Source organism: Alnus glutinosa, chromosome 8 (genome assembly GCF_958979055.1).
Source record: "Alnus glutinosa chromosome 8, dhAlnGlut1.1, whole genome shotgun sequence".
In the NCBI taxonomy this organism is placed as follows: Eukaryota; Viridiplantae; Streptophyta; class Magnoliopsida; order Fagales; family Betulaceae; genus Alnus; species Alnus glutinosa.
This window is the reverse complement of record NC_084893.1, coordinates 10,178,917-10,201,741: the sequence shown is the minus strand read 5'-3', so window position 1 is coordinate 10,201,741 and position 22,825 is coordinate 10,178,917. Positions and strand designations below refer to the sequence as shown.

The following is a 22,825-nucleotide window of genomic DNA, read 5'->3' as shown; positions in this document are numbered from 1 at the left end:
TATGGGGTATGTACCACATGTTTGCTTTGTGACACATCGTCGTGCCACTGTGAGGATCCATTATATTTTAAGAGATTAATGTTATGCAAACAATTTCTATATATATATATATATATAAAGGTCATCATATTCAAGCTTGCATCCGTCCGGACGTCTCAGCAACACGTCTGAACGCTCTTCAGAGTTCAAGAAGAATTCAGCGTTCAAGTGCATCCATTCGGATGAGGTGGCAATACAGTCCGGACGCCAGTCAGTGTTCGACAAGTAAAATGATTTCCTTTGCAGACACAGATATGGGAAGATAGCTGCAACCGTCAGGACGTCGGGTCTACACCGTTTGGATGCTATACTTTTTAAGGCAAGACGTGGAGAAGAATTGCAACCGTTCAGACGTCAGAACAACACCGTCCGGACACCAGTCCTTGTTATGGAAAGTGCATGAAGAGCGTTATGGAAAGCCGGTTGCATAGTTGTCCGTCTGGACGCACTTAACTGCTAGGTCGTTAGGTTCTTTATTTCCTTGTTCATACTATGGGTGGAAATGTGGATGCAGATGTGGTTATCGCATTTAGGTATCCGTATATGCGTGGTTATTGCGGTTATTATCCGTTATTCGCGTATGAGATAATGAGCGTTTTGGATTAAATCAATATGCAAGATTAAATAATACGATTATTACTATATAGAAGCTTAGATAAATTGAGATTTTATTTGTTACACAATTCATGATTATCAACCATAGAAGGTCATTATCTCATAGAGTAATCAGAATTTGAATTACCCAAGAAAAAAAGAAAAGAAAAAATGAAATGTAGTTAGGTATGACTTTGAGATGATAGTAAAAAAAGCCTAACATAACATAAAGGTCCAAAACTTACTAAATTCCAATTAACATTGTTTTAGTGAATTTAATTATATATATATATAAAAGAAATGTGGATGTAGTTAATAACCGCATCCGCATTCCTCAAAACCGCTATCCGCATCTGCATACGCGGATAATAATATTTGCTAACTGCATTCGCATATGCGGATAACAAATAGAGGTTAGGTGCGGATAGGTGCATAATCTTCCCTAATCGCTGAGCTTTCAGGTGCATTCATACACAACAATATATTTGTCTCATAATATTTTCCTTTAATCAAATTACAATTTCCTTCTAAAATCCAACCTCTTTTCATAAATCATTTCCTTTAGAAAACAAATTTTAACACATATCATCTCAAAATATATTCATACGTGTAATCAAAATTATAGGGTTCAAAGAAACATATAGAACATGTTTTAGTAAATTAATGCAAGGTCAGTAAGTTTGCACTTAAAGTTTAAGCTTTTATTCCGAAAATGAAACTCTTGACTTCATACACTTTCTGCATTAGTATGTATCTACGCATCAGCCTGTATTCTTTATTTTTCACATTCCTAAGTCCTATTCAAATCCTACAAGATCCCCAAGAAATGTTGTTATTATACTTCGCTTTTATCCTAAAGAAAATAATATAGCATAACTATGTGTTTACAATGTCATAATACCAATCGGGCATTCTAATGACATGTAGCATTACCACATATTTTCATACCGGCATTACTATGGCGTTTATATAATATTTATCTAAAATCTCTAACATTACTCGAGCATTATAACGATAGTATTGTAGAATACCTAATGGAATTTAGGCAGTACAATGAAACTTTTGTAACATTTAAAGAACGATTGAATAGAATAACCTTATCTAAAATATTGAACCATACTTTCCCTAGATTAAGCATCATAATGACATAATTTACGTCTAACAACTAGAACTCACATAAACTAGAAATAAAAGAAATTTACCAAGCACTTTTCACAAATTCGCTATCAGAGCTCCAAGAACACTATTCTTGAGTTGCTTAGACTTTCTCTCACTAAAAACTAGAGCTTTATTTCTCCACAACCTTGAGAGTCTCTCTCTCTAAAAAGGAAATTCAGAATTGAAAGGAATGGTGAGTGAAAAATCAAAGGGTGGAGCCACCCTTTTATAGCCCATGGCTTTGTCATGCATGGTGACACGTCACCAAGTTGAAAGGCCTTGATTGGCCACATTTGTAGGTTGCCATGCGACCTGACATGTGGCTGGTTGTTGTGCCAAAATTGATAAACATGGCTGACTTGTCAACTTGATAAGTTTGGAGGATGATTTGTCATGCTTAGGTGATTTGTTGTGCTGAATGATTTGTCATGCTTAGGTGATTGGTTGTACTGAGTAAAACGTCGTGCTTGAAGATGGTATCACCAAAATACCACATGGCGTCCTAATAGCAGTTGCTGATGTCAGCAGCTGCGTAATTCAGCTACTTGTCCGACATGGCACAAGCTACTGCCACACGGCAGCCAGACATTTGCTACAAGTGCAAGCTCTTTCTGACCCACTTTTGACCACCTTAACGAACTCTGAATGAGTTGAACGTTTACCAGTAGGTAGATAACTCCATGACAGTCGTTTCAATAGCTCACTCGAAGCATTTAAAATTTATTTGTCCCTGTTTTCATGTGCTCAAAGCAGCATGCCCGAAAATCATATTAACTTTCTTATGCCATTTAAACTTACTCTGAATGGTCTAATATTTTACAAGTAGGTAGATAACTTCTAAAAAAACATATAAAAATCTTCCTCGAAGCATTTGGATTCCGTTTGCATATTGTTTCAGGTGACCAAAGATTCAGGTCACACATTCACTTTGATTCTCTAATGACCCCTAAACATAGCCCTATCAATTTCATGTTTCTATAGCATATTCACAACATATATAAACATCAAAAGATAATATATCTTTATCATTTAAAAGTCATTTGTCATTTATTATAAGAGGTCGAATTTCTCAAGTATCACGTATTCTTACATAGACTTACAATACATTAAGAACAATGGGTTCTTCAATTATTGCATTTACGACATTGATAATCTCATCTGAAGTGTATCCGTCATCCTTCCTGTAAAATAGGTAAAGCACGTTGATCATTTTCCAGTACAAATCCTTGACCACTCTTGGAACGACACTGCTCTTTTCCTGCAAAACTAGTTTCAGCAGTTCTCTCCTCTTACTAGCAATAACACTCTTCAACTCCTTAATGGCCTCTTCTTCAGTATTGATACCATCACCATGAATTTTGCACAACGGTACAGCATTCAATTTCCCTTCATCAGACTCCCGCTGCAAAATAGTTAACAGAGATTACTAACTCAAAAACTAACCATATCGAAAGAGATTTTACTAACCTTTTTCCTTTTTTTTCCTTCTCTTTTATGTGGAGTACACATGTGTAAGTGTAAAAAGGTTAAGTCTCACATTAGACAGATGCCACAAAAGTGAGTGATTAATATAACATAATTAGGCCTAAACCCAAAGGTTCAAGTTTTTCGATTTGGTGATATTCAAATATGTAATATTAAGATCTTACTTAAAGGCTCCGCAATGTGTCAATCTCCAGAAGAAGTGGTATCATAGCCAATAGTGGTATAAGGTATAGTGGACGACTTCCTTTTGCAGTTGAAGCGGAGATGGTGCACATGCACAGATGGTAGGTATCTTTCATTGTTGGAGCAAGGACAAATTTACATGGCATAGATAAAACCCACCCCACACAAGTGATCCTAGAGATGACCCATAATATTGATAAAGCCTTTTGTTCAAGAAAGAATGTAGTGATATAGTTATAGATTCACACATGCGGGAGAGCTCGAATGAGAATGCACGTGTGTAGTTAGAATAGAGATGTTGAGCATGCATGGATGGTGGGTCCCTTTCGTTGTTGAAGCATGGACAAAGGTGTGTCGCATGTATAAAGCTCACATAGTCCTCATAAGTGATCCTAAGAACGATTGTTATAAGATTGATAACCATTCGAAGGCGAGTGTAGTGATGTGGTGATAAACTCACACGTGAGATGGAGATTGTTGAGTATATATGTTTAAATGTAGAATAGTTAAGTTGCACATTGGATATATGTCACAATGTGAGTGGCTAATATAACATAATTGGGCTCAAATCCAAAGATGTTTTTAGGTTGAGTGGTATTCCAATTTGTGATATTAGGTCTCACTTGAACACTGTTGAAAGTGTCGACCTCCTTAACATTTTACATAGTCATCAAGGAGAGGTTCCTGTACCTTACAGCTCTGTATATCATTCATAAGACGCCCGCAAGTGCCCATAAGCTCAAATAGATGACGGGTTTCTGGACCTCGAACAACCTCTTCCGAAAGCTTAGGTCCGAGAAAATAGAGGGCTGAGAGGACTTGAGGTCCTAAGCCAAATGATATGCACCCATTTGTCATATACTCATCCGTTGTTGGCACTGACTTGTCCCACAGCCACTTAGCTTCCTTCAACATAGACTTGAGTAAACTCAACCACTGCATTGAAAGCATGACACACATCATCTCTTTTTAATTTGTTTGAACGAATAAATAAATCCAATATGAGAAACCTCTTGGAGGATTTTCTCTTTTTCTTTTTTCAGATGCCATCTAAACTCACATTTTAGGGAAGTCTCCATAAGAGATGTAAATGAACCAATTCCAACAATATTCCTCATATATAACCTCTATTTTGAAGGCTAATAATTAAATCAGTCTTAAGAACTCTTTAGGTTACTTTAAAGTGAGAACTCGAAGATAGATAATTGTACCAGCAGTCAGAACTTAGGGGAGATCAGTAGCGCTATTAGAAAAGCTTTCGAAAGTAATATACCCAAAACAAATAGCAATAATGAAAAAAAATAATAAAAGAAAAAGAAAAAAGGAAGATTTTATCTTACAGAGTCAATTATTTCACTGATCACGCTACGTCCTTGCCATGTTAATGCTTTATCTCCAATCTCACAGATTGTTCTGTGAATTGCTGAAAATATAATTTCAACTTTCTCAGAACAACAATCAGTGTTGACATTTACATCCCACCTGTGGTCAGTTCCCATAGCATCATCAGTTACATAATGGAAAGACAGTACTCTAAACTGAAATCATGGACCAACGAGGGATTCAACAAAAGTAGAAAAGGAATGAGAAAATAGGGAAACATACTTCTCAACCAGTTGTATAAGGTTGACCAGTTCCTCTTCAGAACCTCCAACGTCAAAGAAATCATCAACCACTGTTATGAGAAACGCTGTTTTGGCCAATGATATTCGGGCATCAGAAAGTTCAGAGGCAAAAAGAGTTGCCACAGTAGAGAAGTAACAATAGGCCATCTTTTGCCTAGCAAACTTTAGTTTGTCTAATCTGTTCTCTGTAACCCACCTGCTTACATGAGAATGAAAATATACAAAAAGAAGATGATATTCAGCTTCCTTTCATAAATTAAAGCAAAAAGCTACCTCAATGACTTACAATCTCATCAAATTTTCTTGATACTGCGTTTAAGTAGCAACCACTAGTAACAGAAGCCCCGGTAAAACCAGTGATTCCAAGTTAAAATGATTTTTCGAAAAAAAAAAAAAAAAAATATGAAAGCTTCTTCTGGTACAGTATGCAAAAGAAAGACTAAAGTTGCTTCTCAGTTATTTTGCCAACTTTCAGTCAGCTATAACGAAAAATTCCAAGAAAATGCCAGTTGATTCATAATAGTTGAAAGTAGACAAAGATATGCACCTTGCAAGATGGCTGAGTTCTTCACGATGGATTGATTGGCAAATGTTGAAGTCTTCCACTGCCAGTTTCAAGAAATCTTCGTTGCCAATATTTGAAGAACTGACATAAGAAGAGTAAGATGGATAAAGCAGTAGTTGAAACTAATAATGGCTAATTCCTTACCACAGGTAAAATCTTCATAGAGAGAAAAGAATAGGCAAAGAGACCACCATAGTTTTACCAATACGAAGTTTTTAAAATCCTTATATTATTTTTGTTGTAATGCTCAATGGCTCTCTTGTTTGATAACCGCTCCAGATTTGCATGGTAGGGAAACTTCAGAGCATTGTCCACCTGAAATGACCAAAGGTCGCACTTTTCTGGGATTTTCCTTGGATTATTAAAATGAACACCACATTTTGTGGTAACTAAAAACGAATTAACGTCAATAAATCAGTGAAAAGGGTTTTACTGCAGGAACCTCTTGGGCAAGATATTTGTTCAGTCGACCTGGGTGAATCAAACCATTTGATGATTCTCGTCTCAGGAAATGTCTAGTCAAGAAATTTTGTTTTTCCAGAACTGATTCATCATGATGTATGATGATTTCTGAAGCCCTAAATAATTCCAACACAGCACCGATGTCCTTCAAATATCCTCCAAGGGTACTGGAGAAATGATCCTCCTGTAAAAAGCGGGTAAATGGATCTACAAAACAGGATAAAAAGTTAATTAAACCTTTCCTGACCAATCAAAATCTTGTAGGCCATATCTCATAAATCACCAAGTACCAGAAGAAACATCATATCTATTAACACGTAACATCCGAAAGGCCATTGCACAGGTGGTAGCATCTAAAAATACTTCTTCCTTTCCCTGAAGCCAGTATCTGTTTGATGGCAAATGTCATGGTTCCAATAAATGTTAACTATATCTATATGCAATCCACAAACTCAAACTAATGTCTATATTACAAAAATTAATTACAGAGAATTGGATGAATTAATTATTCTTCAAAGTTACTAGCTAATACACACCATATTTGGTGCATTGATCTCCTCTTTGAAATGACGATCAATTCCCAACCTTTGAAGACTATCAATCATAAAAAGACGCACATATATATCTAGCGGATAAACCGTAGGAACTGGAAAAAAATCGTTTGAAAATTACCATTTAACTGTCAGAGAAATCAGTAACGTAACTGAAACTACATAGCAAACTATAGACAAGTTTGGAGGGAGGAACCTGCATTTCCAAACTTTTCTAGGAGTGAAGAAAGGTACTCAAGACAACCAGAATTCTTAAGGTCAGTAAAAGCAGCTGCTGTGGTTGCCGGCGAATTAAACAGTGAACCATTCTCTCTTTGATATTTCATGACCATTTCCCAGTCCTGTGACTTCCCCAGTCCCTCTGAAACATATGCTAAGTAGGTCCTCCTTCCTTCCGAGTTGCTTCCATAGACTCTACAATTAGATATGGGATGATTCAGTAAGAGAATTTAGGGATCATTCAAAAACTAAAACATTCCTTTCTCTTTCTATTGTTATGCTACAACATTAAGAAGAGTGTATTTCATATATGAACAATCTTATTGTTCCACCCTTGTTTCAAATGTACAATTTAATTGTTTCAACAAACCAAGCGAACTAAGCCAACCAAGTTTGAGCAAGGTGGCTCAATTTTGTGAGGCCAGTACTCAATTTTATGACCCCGATAGCTTTACAACGTGCCCATTTTTGTCAATACAAACACAAGCATAAAAAAGTAAAAATTAAAAAGCTGAGTAGAAACCAAAACTGAATTATAACTGTACGTTTTAAGCTCCAACTCTCCCTTGTGAACCAAAGCTTCTAAATTCGTTGCTCCCAGAGGGATATTTAAATCCAAGTTTTTGGCATGCTCGATCATACCAGGAAATATTATATCAAATCCAATAGGAGAAAGTTGCTTCTCGTCGGTAGCTGCTGCTATATTTGACTCAATAAAGAAGAGGCCTGCAAAAAGAGGAATATCCAGCTATTGGAAATAATGGAGCAGACTTTAATTAGTATGAAGAACATTAGAAATACCGTTATTCATTTGTTCTTCACCAACACCCCATTGCTTTAGTGCAATGATACATGCTGAGGTAGATAAGAGGGCGTCTTTAACTAAGAAGGGATCATGATTACGGGACACTTTTGGTATAGTAGCCATCCAAATTACGAAAATTATATTTCATAATGATTTGTATTATTTTGAATTAGCTTTCCAACGCCGCTAGTTTCACCTTAATCCAATACTTGAACAGAAAGTTATGGCCAAAATACTATGATATATGCAAAATCTGAAATTTAATCCAATCCGATTTTTGATTCCAATTAGAGAAATTCTGATTTAATCATTTCATTGATTTGGTTAAACACAACCATATCATCTAGGTCTTCTCAAAGTGTGCTTTCTTCCAAACTTTGCATTTTTCACCTTAAAGCTGTCGTTTTCCTTTAGCAACCTACAAAATACTAAAAACACAAATTTAACACAAAACATTAAATTAAGATACAAGTAAAGAATTAACTAATGTAAATTAAGGAATTTAAATATGCAATATTTGGTACTCATTAGTAGAGATAGTTGTATCGGCTAGCTCTCTTAGAGTTTTGTGTCGTGTGATTTGATCAATTAAAGTCTAGCTTAGGAAGGAGCTCTAAGCTAAAGGAGTCCATTGAAGAACCCTTTAGATAGGAGGTCTAGTTGGGAGGCGTTCACGTATAGGTACGTGTTAGAGTTCAAGGTACAACTACTACATCAGGTGTATGTGAGTACGATTGCTTTGTAATTAGCTATTTCTTCTGTTAGTGGATTTCTTGGGTTTGGCTACTCCGAAGTGGTTTTTCTCTTGGTAAGAGTTTTCACTTCGTCAACAAAATATTTGTCTCTTTTACATTCCGCATTTAATATTTTTTTGCACAATTGATCACACACACACGTTAATTTGGAGTCTTTATTTTTCAAATATGTGTCTACCATTTAGATTAACTTTTACTTATAGTTTCTTTTTGTTGTACTTCGTATATACTTACCTTGTAATGTTTGCTATTGTTAGGGATCATGCACATACAGAGTAAGCGTAGCGAAAATTGATCACAGGAAAAATTTTGCTTCAAGATGAACAAGACTAGATTAAACAAATACATAAGCTCGTGATACTTACAATCGAATTCGGCTTCTCCTAGGCATGTACAGCTATTTACTTCTGGCTGAAATTCTCCTTGCATGTTGAATGATAAAGAACATGTTCTTGATGTTCTTGGTGTTCATGATTAAACCTTTAGATCTTCTCTTTGATGATTGATTATGAGCATGAGAGTGGACTCACAAACTATTCTAAAATCAATAGAATAGGTAGAACTATAAACTTGAGAAAACCAAATATTCACTCTTGAATATTTCTCAGGACTTTCTTGGACGTTCTTGTGCCTTTCACAAAAATATTTGTGAAATTGGAGAGTTTTCAACTTATGAATCAATGAATTCGATCAATCAGTAAATGTGTAATTTATGCTTCACTATGGTCATCTATGTATTGACTTAGATTTACAATCATGATTGGTATAGAAAATAAACTGGAGTTGTAGTAGAACTAGGATTGGAGTTATAGAAGAACTAATACTGGAGTCAAAGAAAAAGTAGGACTGGAGTCATAGAAGAATTAGGACTCCTAGTCCTATCCTCTAGGGTGCACGGCCAATGGGAGAAAAACACCCCCCATTGGTCTTGCATCACACAGCCATGGGGAGAAAATATTCTCTCCGTGCGCCTAGGGCTAGATTTTTAACCATAGCCCGCTACTAAACACTCTTAAGCATGGGCCTGGGTTTTATTCCTAAGGCCCAATGCTAGCTCCTTTAACTCTCCTAAGCTCAATCATCTCTAAGTAATAAGCCACTTAGGAATTGAATTCATTTGGCCAATATTTTATCAAATAAAACAATCCAAATAATTAAATGCATAACCAAGACCCAAATTAAATCGTCAGTTTACATCAGCTGAAAGAGTAACCTAAAGGGAAAAATACAATTAGCTTCAATAAAACTGTAACAATATCACACAACACTATCAATGACAATTGATTCTACTAAACAAATGTGACTACATTTTAATATGTATTTTCGATTAATGAATTAATCCATGTGACGTACTTATTTATTACATATTACCACTCTATGGATGCATTCTGTAGTTGAACAAAAGCAATACATTGTAACTTTGTTCACTACCTCTTTTCCTCGATAATTTGATTTAATTGCATGATTATCCTTTTTGTACCTTATGAGATTTCATCTCACCTTGCACAAAATAAATTTTCAATATATCCCACTAAAACACTCAGTCCCAAGCTTTAGGATAATTATTCTTATTAAATCTACATCAAGGGGAATATTCCTTATCATTTTGCTCTTGTCAAAGGATTTGAATTATTTCTTGAAGAAGGTGTTCTCACAATGCTACATGTGATCACCTAATGCACGAAGATGTTGACCATAGTTGATCTCATTCATGTATACAACAAAGTGACCTACACTTCACATCGGAGTTCACAATTTTCTTAGAATTTATAGTGATTGTTATAAGTCGTTGTGCATGTACATCATTCTTTATCACAATGTTGAAAGTATGATGACTCACATAGTTCATTTGGTGCATGACACTACCTTGCTCTTACACCAACATATCAACCCGAATCCCTACCTGCTTCTCCTAATCAAGATGGATCATTGTGGTTGATATGTTATATTCTAGATGGATTTCTCAATTCTATTTGCAACTAGGAACAATTAATCTTTATAAGTTAAAAGAACCTATGATGTGATCTTCTGTGTGATAATCTTTTTACTCACATCATAGTCAAATATAATGTAACTTAAAGACCTTACACGTATATAATATGAAAATATTCAAACATGTAAAAACGTTAATGTATATGTCCAATTTTTAATATTATATAATTATAGTAAACATCATCATTGCAATTGGAGTTTTAGACATCAGTCCCAACAACTATTTGTTCGCTTGTATAAAAAAATTTAAATATACACTTGCATAAAGACTTACATATTAATTTTAAGTTACAAATACTTTTTTATATATGATAGAGCTTTTAATGTTGAACATGACATTAATCACGTACCTCCCCAACTAATATTTTGTAGTGCCCTGCTTTTGAAGACAGTCGTAAGTGGAATTATCTAGATTCTCACTTGATACTACTACATGTAAGTCACTTTTACAGCTGGAATTTTTCATTTTCTTTCAACATCAGAGTTCTCCTAAAAAATATAAATGTACCAGAGCATCTAAATTTAAACTTCACGTTATATATATCAGCAACTAATAACTTAGTCTCCCAAAAACTGTCACAGACAAGAGGTTACATTGCTTACAATGTTTATTAACAACAAACTATACATCACAAATTGCCATAAGTGGCATACTAAAATACAAATATCAAAAACTACTATCATCTTCACCCCTACTTCCAAACATCGAGGTGTTCGGGGCATAATCTTCCTTAATCATTGAGCTTTCGCATGCATTCATACACAACATTATCTTTTTCTCATAATATTTTCCTTTAATCAAATCACATTTTCCTTCTGAAATCCAACCTCTTTTAATAAATCATTTCCTTTAGAAAACAAATTTTCATTTAACACATATGTATCCCAAAATATATTCATATGTGTAATCAAAATAACAGGGCTCAATGAAACATATAGAACATGCTTTAGTAAAATAATGTAAGGTTAGTAAGTTTGCACTCTTAAGTTTAAACTTTTATTCCCAAAATGAACCTCTCAACTTCATACACATTCTGCATTAGTATTGTATCTATGTATCAGCCTGTATTCTTTATTTCACATTCCTAAACCCTATTCAAATCCTACAAGATCCTTGAGAAATGTTATTATCATACTTTGCTTTTATCCTAAAGAAAATCAAACAGCATAACGACGTGTTTACAATGTCATAATACCACTCAGGCATTATAATGACATGTAGCATTACCACTTATTTTCATATGAGCATTACTACGGCATTAGTATAATATTTATCTAAAACCTCTAACATTACAACAACGATATTGTAGAATATCTAATGGAATTAGGCAACACAACGGCACTTTTGTAACATTTAAAGTATAGTTGAATATTTTAGATAAAGTTATTATATCCAATCGTTCTTTAAATGTTACAAAAGTGCCATTTAAGCATCATAACGACATAATTTACCTCTAAAACTAGAATTCACATAAACTGAAAATAAAAGGAATTTACCAAGCACTTTTCGCAAATTTGCTTTCTGAGCCTGGGAACACTATTCTTGAGTTACTTAGATTTTCTCTCACTAAAAACTAAAGCTTTATTTCACTACAACCTTGAGAGTCTCTCTCTCTCTAAAAAAGAAATTCTAAAGTGAAAGGAATGATCAGTAAAAATCAAAGGGTTGAACTACCCTTTTATAGCCTATGGCTTTGTCATGCACGGTGACACATCACCATGTTGGAAGGCCTTGATTGGCCACATTTGTAGGCTGTCATATGACCTGACATGTGGCTGGCTGTTGTGCCAAATTGGATAAACATGGCTGACTTGTCAAGTTGATAAGTTTGGATGATGATTTGTCATGCTTAGGTGATTTGTTATGCTTAACGATTTGTCGTGCTTAGGTGATTAGTGAAACATCGTGCTTGAGGATGATATCACCAAAATACAACATGGCGTCCTAATACTAGTTGCTGATGTCAGCAGCTGCGTAATTCGGCTACTTGTTCCACGTGGCATAAGCTGTTGCCCAAAACTCGTTGCTGCCACATTGCAGCCAGACATTAGTTACCAGTGCAAGCTCCTTCTTACCCACTTTTGACCCTCTTGACGAACTCCGAATGAGCTGAAATTTTATCAGTATGTAGATAACTCCACGACAGTCGTTTCAATTGTTAGAGGATAAAATCAGCACCTCAACACTAGCTTGAAAATCAGCAAAGGAGCTCCACATTTCCTGCTGACCAGCCTTCCTACAGCAACAGCTACTCGCCAGACCAGCAGCCTGCAGCCTCCCTTCTCCTAGATTCATGCTCCATGTCTTCCGGATCTGCTCCTCAAACTCGGCACAAGCCTTTTTCCTCTTTTCTATCATCTTTTGTTTCTTTAGTTTTCTGTTATTGTAACCTTGTATTGGCATTCCTAAACTAGTGTCCATGTAACCTCTATAAATAACATATTACAATCTGGTTTTGGTAAGTTAACCAAACCAGTTCTTCCATCAATTCTTTCATCAATAGCTCACTCGAAGAATTTGAAATTTGTTTGTCCCTATTTTCATGTGCTCAAAGCAACATGCCCGAAAATTATATTACCTTTCTTATGTCATTTAAACTTACTCCGATTGGTCTAATATTTTACAAGTAGTTAGATAACTTCTAAGAAAACGTTTTAAAATCTTCCTTGAAGCATTTGGAGTTCATTTGCCTATTGTTTTAGGTGACCAAAGATTCAAGTCACACATTCACTTTGATTCTCTAATGACCCATAAACATAGCCATATCAATTTCTTGTTTCTATAGCATTTCACAACATATATAAACATCTAAAGATAATATCTCTTTGTCATTTAGAAGCCATTTGTCATTTATTATAAAAGGTCGAATTTCTCGGGTGTCACGTATTCTTACATAGATTTACAATGCATTAAGAACAATGGGTTCTTCAATTATTGCATTTACAACATTGATCATCTCATCTGAAGTGAATCCGTCATCCTTCCTGTAAAATAGGTGAAGCACTTTGATCATTTTCCAGAACAAATCCTTGCACGCTCTTGGAACGACACTGCTCTTTTCCTGCAAAACTAGTTTCAGCAGTTCTCTCCTTCTACTAGCAATAAAACTCTTCAACTCCTTAACGGCCTCTTCCTCAGTATTGATACCATCACCATGAATTATGCACAACGATACAGCATTCAATTTCCCTTCATCGGACTCCCGCTGCAACAACAGAGATTACTAACTCGAAAACTAACCCTCTCGAAAGAGATTTTACTAACCCTTTTTTTCTCTCTTTCTCTCTCTACATGTGTGAATGTAGAAAGGTTAAGTCTCACATTAGATAGATGTCACAAAAGTAAGTGATTAATATAACATAATTAGGCCCAAACCCAAAGGTTTAAGTTTTTTGATTGAGTGATATTCAAATATATAATATTATGGTCTGTCTTAAAAGCTCCCCAATGTGTCGATCTCCAGAAAAAGTGGTATCAGAGCCAATAGTAGTATAAGGTATAGTGGATGATAGTTATCCCTTTTGCAGTTGAAGCGGAGATGGTGCAAATGCACAGATGATAGGTATCTTTCATAGTTGGAGCAAGGACAAAGTTGCATGGCATAGATAAAACCTACCCCACACAAGTGATCCTAGAGATGACCCATAAGATTGACTCACACATGCAGGAGAGCTCGATTGAGAATGCACGTGTAATTTTTATTTATTTTTTTATTTTTTTTCTTTGAAGGTCAAATACACATGTAGTTAGAACAAAGATGATATGCATGCATGGATGGTGGGTCCCTTTCATTGATGAAGCATGGACAAAGGTGTATCGCATGGATAAAGCTCACATAGTCCTCACAAGTGATCCTAGGAACGACTGCTATAAGATTGATAACCGTTCGATGGCGAGTGTAGTGATGTAGCGATGGACTCACATGTGAGATGGAGATTGTTGAGTATCATGATTAATTAAGTTGCACAATGGATAGATGTCATAATGTGAGTGGCTAATATAACATTATTGGGCCCAAATCCAAAGATGTTTTTAGGTTGAGTGGTATTCCAATATGTGATATTACGGTCTTACTTGAACACTGCCAAATGTGTCAACCTGGCTAACATTTTACATGGTGAATGAGAGGTTCTTGTACCTTAAAGCTCTGTATATCATTCAAAAAACGCCCGCAAGTGCTCATAAGCTCAAATAGATGACAGATTTCTGGAGCTCGAACAACCTCTTCCGAAAGCTTAGGCCCGAGAAAATAGAGGGCTGGGAGGACAATAGGTCCTAAGGCAAATGATATGCATCCATTTGTCATATACTCATCCATTGTTGGCATTGACTTGTCCCTCAACCACTCAGCTTCCTTCAACATAGACTTGAGTAAATTCAACCACTGCAATGAAAGCATGACACACATCATCTATGTCTGAACGAATAAATAAATCCAATATGAGAAACCCCTTCAAGGATTTTTTTTCTTTCTTTTTTCAGATGCCATCTAAACTCACATTTTAAGTCTCCATAAGAGATGAAAATGAACCAATTCCATCACTATTCCTCATACATAACCTCCATTTCGAAGGCTAATAATTAAATCAGTGTTAAAATCTCTTGAGGTTACTTTAAAGTGACAACTTGAAGATAGATAATTGTATCAGTCAGAGCCTTAGGGGAGATCAGTAGCACTATTAGAAAAGCTGTAGAAAGTATTATATCCAAAACAAATAGCAATAATTGAAAAAAAGAAGGAAGATTTCATCTCACAATGTCAATTATGTCACTTATCACGCTACGTCCTTGCCATGTTAATGCTTTATCTCCAATCTCACTGATTGTGCTGTGAAGTGCTGAAAATATAATTTCAACTTTCTCAGAACAGCAATCAGTGTTGACATTTACATCCCACCTGTGGTCAGTTCCCATAGCATCATCAGTTACATAATGGAAAGACAGTACTCTAAATTGAAATCATGCAAAAATAGGGAAACATACTTCTCAACCAGTTGTATAAGGTTGACCAGTTCCTCTTCAGAACCTCCAACGTCAAAGAAATCATCAACCACTGTTGTGAGAACCCCATTTTTGGCCCATTATATTCGGGCATCAGAAAGTTCAGAGGGAAAAAGAGTTGCCACAGCAGAGAAGTAACAGTAGGCCAGCTTCTGCCTAGCAAACTTTAGTTTGTCTAATCTGTTCTCTGTAACCCACCTGCTTACATGAGAATGAAAATATACAAAAAGAAGATGATATTCAGCTTCCTTTCATAAATTAAAGCGAAAAGCTACCTCAATGACTTACAATCTCATCAAATTTTCTTGATATTGCGTTTAAGTAACAACCACAAGTAACGGGAGCCCAGTAAAACCAGTGATTCCAGGTTAAAATGATTTTTAGAAAAAATAAATAAATAAAAAAGAATATGAAAGTTTCTTCCAGTACAGTATGCAAAAGAAAGACTAAAGTTGTTTCTAGGTTATTTTGCCAACTTATCCTGTTGCATGTGCCAACAATGAGCCAGCTATAATGAAAATTCCAAGAAAATGCTAGTTGATTCATAATAGTTGAAAGCAGATGAAGATGCACCTTGCAAGATGACTGAGTTCTTCACGATGGATTGATTGGCAAATGTTGAAGTCTTCCACTGCCAGTTTCAAGAAATCTTCATTGCCAATATTTGAAGAACTGACATAAGAACAGTAAGAAGGATAAAGTGGTAGTTCAAACTAATAGTGGCTAATTCCTTACCACAGCTAAAATCTTCATAGAGAGAAAAGAATAGGCAAAGAGACCACCATAATTTTACCAATACGAAGTTTTTAAAATCCTTGTATTATTTTTGTTGTAATGCTCAATGGCTCTCCTGTTTGATAACCGTTCCAGATTTGCATGGTAGGGAAACTTCAGAGCATTGTCCACCTGAAATGATCAAAGGTTGCAATTTTCTGGGATTTGCCTTGGATTATTAAAATGAACACCACTTTTTGTGGTAACTAAAAACGAACATCACTAAATCAGTGAAAGGGGTTTTACTGCAGGAACCTCTTGGACAAGATATTTGTTTAGTCGATCAGTGTGAATCGAACCATTTGATAATTCTCGTCTCAGGAAATGTCTTGTCAAGAAATTTTGTTTTTCCAGAACTGATTCATCATGATGTATGATGATTTCTGAAGCCCTAAATAATTCCAACACAGCACCGATGTCCTTCAAATGTCCTCCAAGGGTACTGGAGAATTGATGCTCCTGCGAAAAGCGGGTAAATGGATCTACAGAACAGGATAAAAAGTTAATTAAACCCTTCCTGACCAAACAAAATCTTGTAGGCCATGTCTCCTAAATCCCCAAGTACCTGAAGAAACATCATATCCATTAACACGTAACATCCGAAAGGCCATTGCACAAGTGGTAGCATCTAAAAATAATTCTTCCTTTCCCTGAAGCCAGTATCTGTTTGATGGCAAATGTCATGGTTCCAATAAATGTTAACTATATGCAATCCACAAACTCAAACTAATGTCTGTATTACAAAATTAATTAAAGAGAATAGAATGAATTAATTATTCTTGAAAGTTACTAGCTAACACGCACCATATTTGGTGCATTCATCAGAAAAGGACATTACCTGTACGTTTCATCCAATACACTTTTGATCTCCTCTCTGAAATGGCGATCAATTCCCAGCCTTTCAAGACTATCAATTATAAAAAGACGCACATATATATCTAGTGGATAAACCGTAGGAACTGGAAAAAAAATCGTTTGAAGATAACCATTCAATTGTCAGAGAAATCAAAATTGTAACTGGAACAACATAGCAAACTATTGACAACTTTGGAGGGAGGAACCTGCATTTCCAAACTTTTCTAGGAGTGAACAGAGGTACTGAAGGCAACCAGAATTCTTAAGGTGAGTAAAAGCAGCTGCTGTGGTTGCCGGCGAATTAAACAGTGATCCATTCTCTCTTTGATATTTCATGACCATTTCCCAGTCTTGTGACTTCCCCAGTCCCTCTGAAAGATATGCTAAGTAGGTTCTCCTTCCTTCTGAGTTGCTTCCATAGCCTCTATAATTAGATATGGGATGAGTCAGTCAGAGAATTCAGGGCTCATTCAGAAACTAAAACATTCCTTTCTCTTTCTATTGCTATGCTAAAGCATTAAGAAGAGTGTATTTCATATATGAACAGTCTTATTGTTCCACCCATGACTCAAATGTACAATTTAACTGTTTCAACAAACCAAGCGAACTAAGCCAACAAAGTTTGAGCAAGGTGGCTCAATTTTGTGAGGCCAGTACTCAATTTTATGACCCCAATAGCTTTACATCCCAAGTCTGAGAGGAGAGAACTTACAACATGCCCATTTTTGTCAGGGGCATTATACAAACACAAGCATAAAAAATAAAAAATAATAAAGCTGAGTAGAAACCAAAACTGAATTATAACTGTACGTTTTAAGCTCCAACTCTCCCTTGTGAACCAAAGCTTCTAAATTCGTTACTCCCAGAGGGATATTTAAATCCAAATTTTTGGCATACTCGATCATAGCAGGAAATATTATATCAAATCCAATAGGAGAAAGTTGCTTCTCATCGGTAGCTGCTGCTATATTTGACTCAATAAAGAAGAGGCCTGCAAAAAGAGGAATATCCAGCTATTGGAAATAATGGAGGAGACTTTAGCAAGAAGAACATTAGAAATACCGTTATTCAATTGTTCTTCACCAACACCCCATTGCTTTAGTGCAACGATACATGCTAAGGTAGATAAGAGGGCGTCTTTAACTAAGAAGGGATCACGATTAGGAAGACCCCACGAGCCATCACAGAGTTGATTATCCAATAACCAATTTACGCACTGAGGGAAAAAAGGGGCCTGCAGGGAATGTGGAGAAGGGACCATCGCTACCCAAGCAGTGTCATACGAGGAAAGAGAAAGTTCGACCTTGTTGAACATTTTCTTAATTCTTTGTTTAGTCTCCTCAAAGCACTGTATGAATAAAAAAGTACGTTTTCTTAAATAAAGTTAACTGAAATGCCAGAATTCAAAGGAAATAATTTAACTGAATGCAGGATCATCATACCAATGCTGGACTCTTGGCTTTTGTTGCTACATTTGAACCAGGAACCATAGAAGCTGCTTGAGAACACAATATCCCAACAGAAACTGAAAATGGCATATAAAACGATAGAAATACAATTGAAATCGGTCAAACTACATCTGTAATATATATAGTAAGAGAATTCTATAGTGAATCGAATTTGCTACATGTTAAAGTCCCACTTATTTGAGGCCAGTTGCATAATCATTATTTTTCTATTTGATTTTCATATGGACAAAGTTTTCCTCCAAACTTTGTTGGAGCAATTTCCTCTAGTCCACTCTATTAATTGACATTTGTCTTTGGACCATATGATCCTCACATACATTTTTAATATAATTAACATATCACATGTCACATGCATTTTTAAAATGCATTTGAGAATCGCGTGCTTTTAAGACATGTTAATTTCATCTAACCCAGTTTAGAGGAAAACTTTGTTATTTTCTTATCGAGTGCAATATTTTCTAATAAGATAATAGGTCATCGTCAAGTAGTTTCTTCATCTCAGTCAATGTTCTCTACATCCAACCTCTAGTATTTTTACTAGTATTTTAATAAGATGATGAGCTTGTTTGTTAAGCTCAGGGACAATACAGAATAGTGCTCATGGTCACTATTCACTTTATTTTATTTTATTTTTACATTTTCCAATACCAATCAATATCAAAACATTTTCACTTTTTTCACTTTTTATATCACATCAATAATTTTTTATTACTATTCAAATAAAAAAATTCAGTACAATACAAAACTTTTTCACTTTTTTATACAAATTCTTTTTATTTTATATTACATCATCACTTTTTACTAATTCCAAAACTAACAACCCACTACTCTGTTATGCTCTTTGCCAAACAAGCCCAATAAGACAGATGAAATGCCTTTTTTACAGTATTTGCAGAGTAAAAGGAACCAACAAAAGTCCAGAGAGAAAGAGATGGAACCTGGAGTAGATGAAGTGAAACACCAAGGTCTGTTGGGGTGGTGGAAGATAGACATGGTTGTGTCAAAACGAGGAAAAAGTTTGTACTACTTCAATACTTTCTGTCCAAAAGCCAGGGAGTGGGAGAGAGTTTGAAAATAGGGTGTGTGTATATATATAACATAAATTGGGAAAAGATTGGCACACAACAACCTACCCATAAGATCATCCATTCAGATGGGTCTTACTCAGTGAGTGGCTGTGCATAGCCTATTGTGAGGATAAAATCTCAAATAAATATTATCATGACATTCTTTTCGATGATTGCATGTGTCACGTGACTCGCATGTAATCATGACATTCTTCTCCAGTAATTTTTATTTAAAAAGTAGGGAATACCACCAATAGCCCCAAGCTAATCATAACTTGCCACTTCAAAATCCAAACATTGATTCCCAGTCACGAAGTTAAGCACAAAGGCCGAGATTAAAAGATACACTTGAAAAAAAAAATTAATAAAGAATTCAACAAAATTCTATGCATTTGCTCTGATTAAGCTTTAAAAATAATTTGTGTCCATTTGGTAAAAGACTTCCATATATACATTCGAGGGAAATTGTAGTTAATGTGGTGATAGATTCACACGTGACGTTGTATTAGTGAAAAATAATTAAGTCGATCTCGTATTAGAAAAAGATATTGTAAGACCGAATGGGTTGATATATATATATATATATATATATATATATATATATATATATATATATATATATATATATATTTATAACACATGCAATTGTATCAAATTAAATTCATAAGCTTATATAAACTTTTGAATTGAGGGGTGTTTGAATAATCTCTCTCTCTCTCTCTCATAGTCTCACTCATCTTTTTCATCATATCACGTTGATCTCCCAGAATCCGGGTCTCTTACGTACGTCAAGAAGTTGTCCTTTAAAACTAGAAAAGCGAAAGAGACAAGCCCACCTCATCGCACACCAACATCTTTTCCATGCACTTTAGTTCCTTCTTATCACGCAAAATCCAGCACCTTAAATCAAAAAAAATAAATGCTTTTCCATCATGCATGCTTTAGCTTTCTGTTTTCCGGAAAAACTTTCAACCATGTAATGTTCAAAAATTGGATGAGATTTAAAGGTTTTAGCTTTTGCTTTCTTTGACCTTGCCCACCGACTAGAAAAAAAATTTAGGGTTTTTGACACGACTAGTAAACTCAACACAAAATTAATAAGTTAGAATTGAAAGATTTAACCCACTTCTAATTAAATAGATTGGATTAGAGTTAGCCTATGTAATCTTATACTCATAACTCAACACGACCTAAACCTAACATGCGACATTAAGCCGGACTAAGAATTTTTTATATAAACTCAAGACGAAATTAGCAAGTTAAGGTTGAAAAGTTTGACTCGTTTAACTAAATAAGTCGAATTAAAGTTGACATACAAACACAAATTATCACCTTTAATTAATAAAATCTAATCAGAAGATGAAATTGTGACGACCCTTTTTTTTTCTTTTTTTCTTTTTTCTTTTTTATATATACAAATATAAAACGAGTCATCATAGTGGCCTACATATCCCATAATATACCTACTAATCAGAGTAACACATCTAATAAAATCTATGCAGTGGAAAACATAATAATTACATTATAGAATGGCTTTACAAAGAATATGTGACACAAGCGTCACAAGACATACACCAAACCTATAAAACAGTGGACACCCACGGTCTAGCAATTACGATCGTCGCGACGAGCTTCAGTCATAACATCTCATGTACACTGCTACCAAACCATGAACTATACCAAAGTACCTGCAGCCAAAGGAATATCATCTATACGGTTGTGGGGGTTTGCCATATCCATATAGGTGGAATTATGAGCCCACCGTCTTAACATAAATAAATATACTAAGACCTTAGAGGTATACTATTCACTGAGTTTTCGCAAAAAATAAACTTTTCTTTTCTAGTCATGCGTATACTATAACAGCCACCAATTTTATAAACTTTTGTTTGAAAACCCCCATAGCTGATATAGCAAACACTGACTAATAGAAAACATTTAAAGCATACTACCCAGCTGAGCTTATACGTAGAAGTTCCATCGTTAGAAACAACTACATACATCCTCACCTACTATATTACTTTTGATTCAGTGAGACTTTAAAAACAATGGCATTTAAATCATGCAACCATCTGATAGAAATATACATAAGTTCTTTTCCATTGAGACTCTTATGCATACTAATACGTCTAGCATAAAACTACTATATATCATAACGTGAAAACAATTCAATTATCATAAAACAAATGCTATGCATGCTTGTCGTTTGTTTGCTTAAGGGAATTGAACCCCGGTCTTATTCGTTTGCCAAAGGGAATTGAACCCTGGTCTTATTCGTTTGCTTAAGGGAATTGAACCCCGGCCATGTTCATTTGCCTAAGGGAATTGAAACCCGGTCTTATTCGTTTGCCTAAGGGAATTGAACCCCGGTCTTATTCATTTGCCTAAGGGAATTGAACCCCGATCTTATTCGTATCATGCTCAATGCTCATGCTCAAATACTATACATTTAATTTCATGGACATGCCTTTAACACATGCTTTATTCATAAGACATAAAAAGTTCAACATGTCATTTTCTCAAACAATTTGCATAACTTAAATTTCCAACTGCAGCAGGCATCAAAACATAGTTAAAATTCCAACCGCAGCCGGCAATAAAACACTTCAAATCATATCTCAAAACACCAAACATATTTCATACTCATATCTCAAATCATCTTAAATCACATAAACATTATTGTCATATTTCAACATAATTAAAACTACTCAAAACATCCAAAACATATAATTAACATATTGTCGGTTCGATATGAAAAACACATTATTTGCATTTCTATAAAATACATAAAAAGTAACTTTTCTCAGTGAGTAGAATACTCACCTTGACTCCAATATTTCTCATGTGTTCTAGTTACTTGAACTCTACATTGAAGAACCAATTAAAGTCTAAAATCCGGACACGATCCTGCAAACATTGATAACATTAAACTATGCTATTGAACCTATACTCTATGACACATAAACTACCCGCGTGCTCACACGTCGCATCACTCGAGGTTAATAATTGGTTATAGGTTCTTATTATATCTTGCTTATTAATTAGAAGATGCATTTACTATTTTATTTGCTTACATATTATTATTACATCACATTATCATTGTGAATCCTTTAATGGTTTGTTGCTTATTTACTAAGTTAACAATACATATTTAACAGGTATGCATGCATATGTATATATATACATACATATACATATACAACTCTTAAACCTAACCGATGACAC

At 35.1% G+C, this 22,825-nt stretch overlaps 2 protein-coding genes across 2 annotated transcripts; both read right to left on the bottom strand.

Moving 5' to 3' along the window:
* Positions 1 to 2,804: 2,804 nt before the first annotated feature.
* LOC133875476 (ent-kaurene synthase, chloroplastic-like) lies at positions 2,805 to 19,582 on the bottom strand. Its single transcript, XM_062313622.1, has 14 exons — positions 19,472 to 19,582; positions 18,507 to 18,589; positions 18,127 to 18,412; positions 17,875 to 18,055; positions 17,271 to 17,488; positions 17,048 to 17,168; positions 6,402 to 6,499; positions 6,092 to 6,318; positions 5,852 to 5,964; positions 5,632 to 5,730; positions 5,065 to 5,280; positions 4,800 to 4,941; positions 4,150 to 4,395; positions 2,805 to 3,193 (listed from the first exon to the last, which is right to left on the bottom strand). Exons 1-14 carry the CDS (start codon positions 19,524 to 19,526, stop codon positions 2,888 to 2,890), a joined length of 2,391 nt encoding a protein of 796 aa, XP_062169606.1. The 5' UTR covers positions 19,527 to 19,582; the 3' UTR covers positions 2,805 to 2,887.
* Positions 6,997 to 7,868, bottom strand: LOC133875477 (ent-kaurene synthase, chloroplastic-like). Its single transcript, XM_062313623.1, has 3 exons — positions 7,683 to 7,868; positions 7,524 to 7,607; positions 6,997 to 7,076 (listed from the first exon to the last, which is right to left on the bottom strand). The coding sequence occupies exons 1-3, from the start codon at positions 7,807 to 7,809 to the stop codon at positions 7,036 to 7,038; spliced, it is 252 nt and encodes an 83-aa protein (XP_062169607.1). The 5' UTR covers positions 7,810 to 7,868; the 3' UTR covers positions 6,997 to 7,035.
* Positions 19,583 to 22,825: the final 3,243 nt, after the last annotated feature.

Coding starts and splice junctions, on each gene's coding strand:
- LOC133875476 (XM_062313622.1), bottom strand. CDS start 19,526: ATGTCTATCTTCCACCACCCCAACAGACCTTGGTGTTTCACTTCATCT. Junction 6,500..17,047: donor GTATTGGATGAAACGTACAG/GTAATGTCCTTT, acceptor GCCATCAAACAG/ATACTGGCTTCAGGGAAAGG. Junction 5,281..5,631: donor GAACTCAGCCATCTTGCAAG/GTGCATATCTTT, acceptor TCATGTAAGCAG/GTGGGTTACAGAGAACAGAT.
- LOC133875477 (XM_062313623.1), bottom strand. CDS start 7,809: ATGGCTACTATACCAAAAGTGTCCCGTAATCATGATCCCTTCTTAGTT. Junction 7,608..7,682: donor TGAAGAACAAATGAATAACG/GTATTTCTAATG, acceptor CTCTTTTTGCAG/GCCTCTTCTTTATTGAGTCA. Junction 7,077..7,523: donor ATTTGATATAATATTTCCTG/GTATGATCGAGC, acceptor ATCTAATTGTAG/AGTCTATGGAAGCAACTCGG.